Here is an 11,327-nt window from a genome sequence, read left to right on the forward strand (position 1 = left end):
CGTGCCTTTAATTTAGGTCTGTATAGAAGATGATCTTCTTCAAGGCCTCTCAGGCCAACTTCTTCCCCAAAACAGCTTGCCCAATGGTATATCCCTCTCTTGATGTCAGATATGTCTGTAGACAGGCTCTGAGCTCAGACTAAGGTCAGAGGGACCATGGTGGACTAAGAGGATCCTGCTGATCGCAGGTGCAGAGAGGAAACCACTGCTGTTCTGACTGTGTTGGGCCTCATGTGGCAACGGTGTTGAGCACCTACAGTGTTTGGTCAATTCAGCAGGAGCTGCAGATGCTCCATGATTTTTTGGTGTTCATTACACAGTTATTAGGGACTCATCTACCAACAGTCTGGAAGTCACTGGAAAGGCTGATCTCATGTAAAAGCATAGGGTTAAATATAACGACACGAGTACCCCTGAGGTGCTCTCTTCTTTCACCCTTAAAAATTCAGCATGGGATAGTCACACAGCCTATCTGCTCCTCTTGCAAATGCATTTCCCAGCAGAATCTCGAGAGACCATAAAAGAGTTCAAGAAAACAGGGCCATCAATATAGTTAGGGGATCCCAAATTTGGCTCAGCTGGAGGTTAGTGTTCACACACAGAGGGTTTAGAGACCAAAGATAATCTCCAGAATCCACGAGTCACCAGAGCTGGGAACAAATCTCTGCTATTTCTGAAATATGAAGGGGTCCTTTATCTCCCATGTATTTGCAGGTCACTTTTTGCTGACCTCCTGGACTTCCTGACTTCAGTTCTTTCCATCTTTTTTTTTTACCCTCAGCTCTTTCTGTCAAGCAGCAGCATCAGAAGGCTGGTTAAACACAGTCAGCTAAATGCTAGCCTAATAAGGCAAGTTCTACAACAAAAAAACTGTAGTGGAAACCCTGTAATTCTTATGTATTTCAAGATGCTATTTGGTGCTTGATATGAGAGAGGGGGTAAGCATGTTATTTTACAAGTGCCAAGGCTCAGAAGGGAACTAAAGAAGTCTCATGAAATGAGGTGCCTGAAATACCAAACTCACAAAGGTGCTGCCATAGCAGGGGAAAAACTCTGGGGTGAGGGTTGTTTTTCTGTAAATGTGTTACTTCCTATGCATCTGTCTATCATGCAGGCAACCTCCCAGGAGATCCCTCTGTATCTTCTCACAGTCAGGCCTATTTTGGTCATTGAAGAATTGGATAAGATAAGCAAATGCTACCATATTCCTATTTCCCATCTATTTCATATTATGTGAGAATATGCTATGCATATGATCATGCCAGTGCATATGCTATGAATCTCAATTGGTTAATTCCCTCCATAGTGGAAAGTGACCATTCATCTCCATTCTTCATCTTTCAATGTCATTAATCCACAGTAGGACCCCTCCTTTGATAGAACTACAGCTCAGTTTCTCTGAGAGCCTTTAGTAAGAGACTTTGTCCAATGGTCCTCTGAAGGCAGCTCACCACGTTGACCAGCATACCTTCAACCGCACCTTGATTTGCTCTGAGAACTCAAGTAGCTCCATGGCTATGATTTTCCTCTTAAAGGTCATGTGCCTTTTGTGCTATCACATCACATTCCTTCAAATGTCTGTTAACTCTATTTCTGCTAGTAGCATTGTGCTCATAAAGAAGTTGCCCTTCCATGTCTGTGGCTCCTCAGGTCCTTCAGGAACCTCTAAAAATGATTCTTGTTTCCACTGCTCTGGTAGGAAGGCAAACTGAAGGGACAGGTTACACACCTCATTGATGCCACCTGGTTTTGGCAACGTGCTGCTACTCACTTCACCAATCTGTTCTAGGACCTCATCAACCAACACTTCTCTTTGCAACAGGTCCTGGGGCTGGTCAGCCAGGGAGACCCAGCTCTGCTGGGGCAGCTCCCCTGAACACCTGATGCCACAGCAATCAGAGGTGCAAAGGATTGCTTGTGCTTGTCTGCTATGGTCTTGTGTTCCTTGAGTGCACCTTTAACACCCCAGCCACTTCTCAGCCTGCCAGGGCTCTCTGACATGCTTCCTACTACAGAGGTGTTTGAAAATATTTACAATATTTACCTTTTTATTATTTTTATGTCCCTTTTAAACTACTTCTCAAAAGAATCTGCTTTTTTTTTTTTTTACCTTATGGTTTAAAGTTTCTAGTCAGTGGTTATTAGGATCTAAATTTTCTTCCCAGAGGTTATTCTGTCCTCTTTGCCTCAGAAGAGTTTGGAAGGATTTTTGTGGTGGAATTCTGCTGGGGTAAAATCAGGAGAAAAGGAGATTAGGAATATCCTAGGGACTGCAAAACAGAAGTGAATGGGTCACCTCGTGGTCTCAGCATGGATAGAGCAATCTGCTATGTGTGGGACTAATTCACTAGCACATCCCAGCACAGAGAGGCATCTCATCTTCCCAAACACAAACAGCATCTGCAGTGACTCCAATGGGGGCAAGGGCAGGGTTTTATCACCATAAATAAAAGCATAAGCTGACCTACCGTGCCCCCATGCTTGCATTCAAAATGTGGTGGTCAATAGTGCTGACTCCAACCACCAACGAAGTGTTCACGGTGACCTTTTCCATGACGCTGGCAACCTCATGTGTGACGGTGCTGGATGCGCCCTCAACGAGTGTTTCTCTCTTCTTTTCAGGGCCACCTTGCGGAAGCTGCGCCCAGAGGACATGTTTGAGACGTGGGTAAGCATGCACGGGTGGGAAGCCTTGCGTTCCTCGGTAGCTTCCTACAAGAAACCACTGCTCAAGAGCTCCAGCCTCTGGCTGGGGCCAAACATTACCTTTCCTTCTTTGAAAAGCCACTTTCCCTCCTCTGGGAAGAAAATAAAACCTTGGCTGTGGTGCCCTGTGCCTGAATTCAAACAGTGTGCTTAACAGAGGTGGACAGCTGAGCTGGGTCCCCTTTGGTCCACAGAGGGAACAGGAAAAGCCAACCAAATGTGTCATGAAGGTGCTGAGCCTCTGTAGCATCCATGATGTAGCTACAGAGAACGTCCTTCCTGTGCTCTGTCTCACTGAATGGGCATCAGTGCTGGTGGGGGCGTGATTTTGGTGGCTGGCTCATCGAAACGGTACCAGAACAGTGGCACAATTCAAATTGCAAGCAAGGACAGAGTGTTCGCTTAATTATGTAGAATATGGAACAAATCATGCATTGATTGCTCTTCTCATGCTGTGAGCAAACTGCAAGTCAGAGATTGTGAAGATCTAACCAGTGGTTTGGCATCAATCACACACCAAGAACTCCCCTGGTCTGCAAGGGTAGAGAAGAGGGGAAGGGTGAACATGAAAGAAAAGTCGTATATAACAAATTATCCCTTCACTGTAAATGAGTATGATGTTAATAGCCAGCCAGAGACCTTTGAGTGCCAGCTGAGTGGTGAAAAACAAAGCTGAACAGGTGCTTTACAGACATTAAGAAGGATGCAGTCATTTCTCCAAAAAGCTCAACATGTTTATAACAGCGTTCAGTTGCCTCCTTGCTTGGCTGTGTAACATGAAACGCTGCAGGACTCCAAAGCACCAAAAACCTTAGGAGTCTTTAATACAACAAGGCAAAAAACACTAATACTGAAGCAGGAGTTATGAGTCACTTAGGCATGATTGGTTTTCATTTTATTTTGAAATACAGACTCTGTAGAGAAGATAGCTGAAGTCCCTTGAAGTTTCTTCATGGGGCTTCAGTGGGACTCAAATTTCACACACTGTAGTTTTGTTTTCATACTGAACATATTCTAAAGCAACCCTAGGAAAAGTGTGAATTGTCAGAGGTGGGATGTTCGCTTTACAAGCAGCCTGGGAATGCAGAGCTTGCCTCTGCTGTGAGCAGGAGGCTCATACCTAGAAGAGGCAACAGGCTGGATTCTGATCTTTCTGCAAGTTCAGAACATCCTCAGTGTAACTCCTTCACTGGAGTTACTCCAGCTTTGTTTGTTGCCTTGGGAGTCAGAATAGAATCTCTATATAACTGTATATCGCATATACACATAAATTGTGTTGTGCTGTCTGGCAAATATGGAGAAAAAGCAACAGTGTAGATTTTGCCAGCTGTAAGCGGTCTGAATGTCAAGTAAATCTGCCTAGAATGCCCCATTGAAAACGTATTCCTTGAAGATGCCAGCAAAGGCCCAGCATCCGCTATTGTTTTTAAAGATAATGTTTTCCACTTAATCTTTTGGGGTTTCTTTTCCTTTCAGTTTTTGATGGTGGCTTTGTCACCTCTGGGCTCAGAAGGGAAAAGAAATTAGCATTTAGATGGGAATTTTTCCTTGCATTAAAAGCAATTGAAATGGAAACCGGGAACGGCAGCGGGTGAGGAAGGCGAAGCCAATCTGTGGGATAATTTGGAGATGACATTCATAGCAGGCGGATGATGAACCGGCCGGCAGATCTTTTGACTTTTGCCAATATCATTACCCATCACTCATGTGTCTCATGGAAAAAAGCAGTCAGTGGACTGGTGAGGCTTTCATTTCTGCCCTGCCTCCCACTCCATTCCCCCCACTGCTCATGGACACCTTCACCTAGAGACCCCTTACCTCCCAAAAGGAGCCCAAGTGAGCCACCTCGCCTCTCCTATTGTGAGAAAACCTTTGCCGGCCCAGAAGGAGCATGTCTGGGGGCTGAGCATGGTGGCACATCTTTTTTTCCCTTGGACTGGTGAGGCTTTCATTTCTGCCCTGCCTCCCACTCCATTCCCCCCACTGCTCATGGACACCTTCACCTAGAGACCCCTTACCTCCCAAAAGGAGCCCAAGTGAGCCACCTCGCCTCTCCTATTGTGAGAAAACCTTTGCCGGCCCAGAAGGAGCATGTCTGGGGGCTGAGCATGGTGGCACATCTTTTTTTCCCTGCAAACTATCCCCTGGCTGCAGACAATTTATGAGGGTAGGTGGCCTCAGGCATGGAGGGTGAGCCCATATTCCCGTGCTAGAAAGTCCTTGACATTCTCCACAGGCGAGGTTTTGCCCCACAACATGAGAAGCTCCCTCGCCCTTGCCATCAGGGTGTCCACCTCATCCTTAGCTGAAGGGTTTCAGCAATGCTACCTGAACTACCCAATTCAACGCCTAATACCTCCATGACTTGGCCTCACCTCAGGTCCCATTTCTGGCATCTGGGTGGGGCCACAGTCAAGCCTTACTTTGCAATCGTCCTTTTCATTTGGAGGCACCCCATCGCTGCTCACCTCCAGCAACCGCTTGGACTGTGTCCTTCCTATCTGGCCCATCAGTAATAGTTTTGTCATTTCCAGGAGGATGACATGGAGGGAATCCACATCGTGGCCTTCGCTGAAGAAGATGACCCGGGTAGGAGACTGTTTTCCTCCTTGTGTGATTCCCCATCACTCCAGAAAGTGCAGTGTCGTTTGCTTTGTTTGCATTGTGGAGCCCTGTGCCCCAGCTGGGATGGGTTGCTGGGATGCTTCTGGCTGTTTACGCTAGAGGGTGTGCTAGCTGGGATTCAAATTCTGGAAATAGATTAGATGGCTGGCTGGGGGGAAAAAAAAAAAATAAATAAAGAAGCCGTCTCCTCCACCTCAGCTCCAGGATTTTCTCCCTAACTCTGCATCCATTTCACTGTGTGGTTCCGGGAAAGTGCTGAGGGCTGGGTGTGTGATGGGCATGTGGGAAACCCGTGGGCATCAGCTCCTGAAAATCTGTGGCATCGGTGCTTCTCGGCACCATCAGTGTGCCGAAAAGCTCTGGCCTCTTGGGCACTGAGTTCCTCCCTCACCACAAGAAAATAGTGACATTGTTCCACTGCACGGAAGGATTACAAGACTTAATTCATGTGTAACTAATTTCAATACCCGGGGAGGATGCTCAAAATTAAAAGCCTTATTACCAGAAGAAAGAGCTGGGAGACAGCATTTTAATGAGAACTATAAACAACTCCTGTGTGCATAGGGGGGTAAAGGAAGCTGAAAACCCCACAAGCAAAAAGTGCCTGCGCGTTGGCAGGAGAGAACTACAGCCGTTCATGTATCATTTCAGATGGTTTTGAGTTCCTGGAAATCCTGAAGCAGGTTGCCAGGGACAACACCGATAATCCTGACCTCAGCATTGTCTGGATTGACCCCGATGACTTTCCTCTGGTGAGTGGCAGGGCCTCCTTGCCTTTCTTGGTTTAATTCATGGATGAAGTGCATGTGTGTGTGTGTGCATGGGCGCAAGATTTACCCCACGGAATTGGGGATGGGGAAGGATGGGAAACGGGACTACGGGTTGATCCCTGTGGGCTGCACATTCGAGTCTGCCTTCCATGAAGCTGGTGGCTTGGGAACATCCTTGGAGTTGTCACTTCCCTTTGCCATGTGTGGCAGCCCAAGATTGCACTCAGCCTCTCTTCCCTCCCATGCACCCGTTGATGCACACTCCTCGCGCCACAGCTGAATTAGTGCAAAGGGGTGTTGTGGGCAACCTTGTCTGAGAGTTTTTTTCCCTCACTCCTGCAGCTGATCACTTACTGGGAGAAGACCTTCAAGATTGACCTGTTCAGACCACAGATCGGGGTGGTGAATGTCACAGACGTGAGTAGCATGTGTCCAGAAAATCCAGAAATCTCAAAGTTGGGTGCTAGAAAGGATGGGATCTGAGGTCTGCCTGGATCAGTGGGACTTCTGTTAAGTGCCGGTAGATGAGGCTTTTCGCGCAGGGAAAAAGTGTAAAGACCTCACCATTCCCATGTGCTGTGGGGTTTATAACATCTCTGACATCTGAGTTGCACACAAACCACATCTGCTGAGGACAGGACCAGCCCTTGTGGTCTGAGCTTCAGGACTTTGCCAGGTTTTGGTTTCAAGGTCTCACATTTCAACCCAGACCCACAGTGTGCACTTTTATCTGTGCCCTGCTCTGACTGAACCTGGGTGGGTGTGTAGAGAAAAAGTGCGTGTGTAGGGGGGAAAGCAAGTCGTGCTTAGGGGAGGAGAAGAGGAGAAAAAGGAGGGTGTTTTTGTAGCAGAAGCAGAACGGCACAGCTTGAGTGTAGGAGGGAAAAATGGTCCTCAACAGATGTCAGGAGAAAACTGCGCAGATGGAAACCAACCAAATAAATACACAGCCTTAACAAGTACGACATAAACTGGTGATGGAGGGATCCTGCTGGGGTACAGAGGTTATACTGGGGTTCACCCAAGCCCCCCTCCTCCTCAGCCACTGCCATGAAGGTAGTACTGGAGGGCTTTGGGTGGGAAGAGGAGGCATGTCCACCCCATGCATGGTAGCAGTGATGGGTTTCCACACTGTCCTAGAGCCAGCAGTGCTGCAGAGCTATACAGGCGCTGCTTTGGCACGGCTGTGGCAGGGGTGGCATCCACAGCTGAGCTATCAGGACAGCTTTCTAGCAGCTGCTGTTTTCATCACAATTGCCCTCAAGCCAGCAAGACGCATGACTGATGTCAGGTTATCCACACACTGCAAGATTTTAAGGCAGGTGCAAGGAGGACCCATTCAACCCCTATTAGCAGAGATCTAGGGAGAGCTGCTGAGTGCAATGTAACATGCATCACGGCCGTGACTACAGAGAAAAACCATTTTTCCTCTTTCTGACAAAGTCCAGATGACCAGAGGGCACATAATGCAGCTCATTCCAGCCTGGCTCATTTATTACCTTAATATATTCTTGATGGTTAAGTGCTGAGTATTTTAATCTCTTTGAAATGAACCTGTGTGGGTATGTAAGTATCTCTGGAAGCAGAAATCTCTCCACTGAATAAGCATGTGTAATTTGGTGCTTGACAACTTTCCAGGGCTAGGCATTCGTCTTGGCCCCACCAACAACCTTGTTCCCAGTCCCCACATCCTCTCTCCTGTACCTCCCCAGAAAAAGAGGGGCAGCAAGGATGCTCGTGCCTCCTGTTACAACAAATGCTGCGGGATGGGAGATGTAGTAGGGAAGGCAAACCGGTGGTATTATGAAGGAAGTGGAGGTCCTGGATCTTGTCCCTCCCATTGAGGGGAATGAGAGGCTGGCTTGGGAGTCACGGAGACGATGCAGCGTTGGCTGGATGTGAGCAGCGCTTTGCATATAATAGAGCAGCATCTGCCAGACCATAGGAGAGACACCTAGAGAGTGAGAACCCAGTGGGTTAAGGCTTGTTAGCAGAAATATTAAAGAAGAGCAAAAAGAGAAGAGGGCCAATGCAGCATCTGTCACCTAAGAACATGGGAGAAACAAACAAAATAGTCAGAAATGGAACCCAAGTCTTCCAGTCTTTTCTCCTTATTACTAGTCCACTAGTATCTCCCTTCATTATATTCACTGCAGTAGGCCATGTTTAAGTCATGTCAAAGCTGCATCAAACAGCTATCAACAGAAATTCATGGAAGTAGGATTGTCAGTGGCAAGAAAATTGTATAGAAAGCAGTATTAGGCAGTAACATACACTTTTTTATCCAGCAGTCACTCAGAGACCTGTAAAATCCCATGCACCATCTAGCTTTGATACAGTAAATGTTTCAAGTTGTTGATTACAGTATTTGCAGTTTTTATTTCATTCCTTTTAAGCCTGTTTTCTATTCCTCAAGAGAGACATTTAAGAAAGTTCTAGGTTGGCGGGCGATATCTAAAACAAACACTGAGCTCATTTTGTTATTTCAGTGTGACATCACTGCCTTCAGCCAAGTTACACAGGTACAAAGTGGGGCTTACACAACGGAGTAAAAATAAACACTGCTGTTGGCTTCGGTGGACATAACCCCTGTGACCCCATCGCTTCTCTAAAAACCTGCCAATACAAACACCAGAGTTCCCAGCAGTCCCCGCTGGCCCGTCACATCATAGTGGCTCAGGACTAGAGCCATAATGCTCTGCAAAACACTGCTGCTTTATTTTCACAGCATCTTCTCTGGGTGCAATGGGCCTGCTTCTGTTGCCATTATTTATGGGTATCAATTTTTGGTGCATGGACTGTCCTGAGGTTAGGAACAAAATTATTTGCATGAAGCAAGAGCTGCACGCCTCTCCACAATTTTGATTTCAGGAGGGATTTTTGTTTCAGGAGGAATATATGATAAGGGAGAAACAGCTTTCCTTGAGCAGAAATTGGTCTGGCTTTTCAGCAAGCCATAAACCAAAGAGAATTAGGTACCACAGACAGGGTTAGAAGTTGGGTGCATTTGCAAAAGCTCGTAGTTATCTCCTAAAATATGAAAAGCACTTGCTTCTGCAACATCAAAAGCTGAACGAGATAACCTCACAGCACCTCCACAAAATAGGAGGCTGATCATATTTTATGGAGGGGAGACCGTGGAGGGAAAGGGGCTTTCCTAGGCATTTACCAAAGGAACTTACAGCAAAGCAGAGAGAAAACCTTTAATTTCCAGGGGAAACCTTCTAAGTTATGCTTCCTGTCCCTGGGTAACAGCCACAACTTAGACAGCATCTTCTCACTGCATTTTAGACAGCGTCTTCTTACTGAATCCCTCCCCCCACCCCCCCCCCCCCCCCTCCCCCCCACTTTATGGAAGTAATGCAGACAGCTGGGAAGAAAGAGCAGGGGGCACCTGTAGTCCAGGGCATCAGTTTTTCACCATTCTTCTGCTGAAGAATGGTTGAGATGATTTGAGAAAATGCTTTTCTGAGAGCAGGAACAACTACTACATGTGAAGAGTCCAGAGCAATGCCCTGAGGCAAAGGTGGTGGTAAAAAAGGCTGGGGAGAACGGGTGCTGACAGCTTAAAGGAAGAGGTCCCAGAAGGGCTCTGGAAGGAAGGAGGGAAACACTGTGATGTCCTGTGAAGTGAGGCAATGCTAAGGGATCAGGCATCGGTCTCTCTATGTAGACTGGGAATCTACAGGACTGGCCAGATAGGGTGAAGACAACAGGTCAGGTGGATGACGCTCTTGCCCACAGGTGCAGGCAGTGCAGGAGAGGAATAGGCAGTGGGCACACGTCTGGCCAAACAGCACTGCGCGCTCACCTAAACCCATTGACCAGTCCCACTGCCCCTAGTCAGAAGCAACAGCTCTTCAGGGGGAAGTGGTGATGCCTATACATGGGCAGAGGGACGCTGGGACTGAGCCTGCCTGCAGGCTGTGGCAGGGAAGGAGTTAATGCCCCCACCCCTGCATCCCACCCGTGGTCCCACCCTCACCCCTACAATAGCAGTGAACCCGAACTCTTCTCTGTGTCTCTGAGGACGGCTAATCGCCCACCACCTGTCCCCACAGGCTGACAGCATCTGGATGGAGATCAGAGATGATGACGACCTGCCCACAGCCGAGGAGCTCGAGGACTGGATAGAGGATGTGCTTTCTGGGAAGATAAATACCGAAGATGATGACGACGACGACGATGATGATGATGATGACGACGATGATGACGATGATGATGATGATGATGATGACGACGATGACGACGATGATGATGATGACGACTAACTGTGACTCAGTGCAGTTTGACTTGTGGGGTCTGAAAGGCCTCCTCCTGTGGCAGGTTCCTCCATCGGAAGACCTGCGTTTGAGCGTCAGCAAGCACCACTGCTCCTCTTTGCCCCCTGCCCTGCTCCCCCTGCTCCTGCCCTTGCTGGGACCCCCCGGCCTGATTCTCAGTGGTGCTGACCCCCCGGGACTGCCCCAGCAGGCACCCAGCACCGCTGCAAATCATGCCTCTTTAGTAAGGACAATAGGAATCTGCAAGGAATCTGCCCCGAGTGTCCCAGGGCAGGAGGAAAGTGCCTGCCTGCTCGCTGCCAGAGGGACACGGAGCCAATTTGTATTCTCCATGTTCGTTGGCCCAGCACTTAACATCCAGAGACCAAATCTCACTTCAAGACATAGGGAAGGCCACTGTAAAGTTTAGCCTGTTTATTAAACACAATGCCCTTTGCATCTACTCTGCCAAGACCACTCAATCCTGCAAGTTCTGCTGCAGGAGCCTGTAGCAACTCATTAACATGCTAGGAGCAGCGAAAGGCTTTGAGAGGGAAAGGAAGGTCTTAGGGATGCTATTGAAGATTTCAGTGAGTCCCTATATCAGGATATTCTTGCCTGGCAGTGCAGTGCAAAACCAAACACCATGGTCCCTGTTTGAACTTTTTTCTTCTTGAAAGTTCAGGCCAAAGATAGGGTAAGTGCAGGTGGTCTGATATGGGACATCAAAGTTCCTGAACTTCTGGGAAGGCTGATCCAGGTCTGAGCCCAAGCTCTTGAGGCTGAAGATCGTGGCACTGAGCCAAATCATCAATCTTAACCCCAAAGAAACACCAGAGCAGACTCCAGGCCAGTTCCAAACAGCTGCAGCCAAGTTTGGGCTGGGCCTGCCTTCCCTTTTCAGGTGAACATCAGCTATATTGAAGTTGGTGCACATGGGATAGACAGCATACTCCTGCTAGTG

At 47.8% G+C, this 11,327-nt stretch overlaps 1 protein-coding gene across 1 annotated transcript in view; it reads left to right on the forward strand.

Annotated features, from left to right (window-relative positions):
• LOC104277948 (calsequestrin-2) overlaps positions 1–11,085 on the forward strand; it is a 32,298-nt gene extending 21,213 nt beyond the window's left edge. Inside the window, exons 7-11 of the mRNA XM_009874766.1 lie at positions 2,623–2,668; positions 5,241–5,295; positions 5,983–6,083; positions 6,444–6,518; positions 10,163–11,085. Coding sequence (XP_009873068.1) covers positions 2,623–2,668; positions 5,241–5,295; positions 5,983–6,083; positions 6,444–6,518; positions 10,163–10,372 — 487 coding nt within the window. The 3' untranslated portion in view covers positions 10,373–11,085. The remainder of the gene's footprint in view (positions 1–2,622; positions 2,669–5,240; positions 5,296–5,982; positions 6,084–6,443; positions 6,519–10,162) is intronic.
• The last annotated feature ends 242 nt before the right edge of the window (positions 11,086–11,327 follow it).

The sequence above is a fragment of the Apaloderma vittatum genome, unplaced genomic scaffold (genome assembly GCF_000703405.1).
Source record: "Apaloderma vittatum isolate BGI_N311 unplaced genomic scaffold, ASM70340v1 scaffold14888, whole genome shotgun sequence".
NCBI lineage: Eukaryota > Metazoa > Chordata > Aves > Trogoniformes > Trogonidae > Apaloderma > Apaloderma vittatum.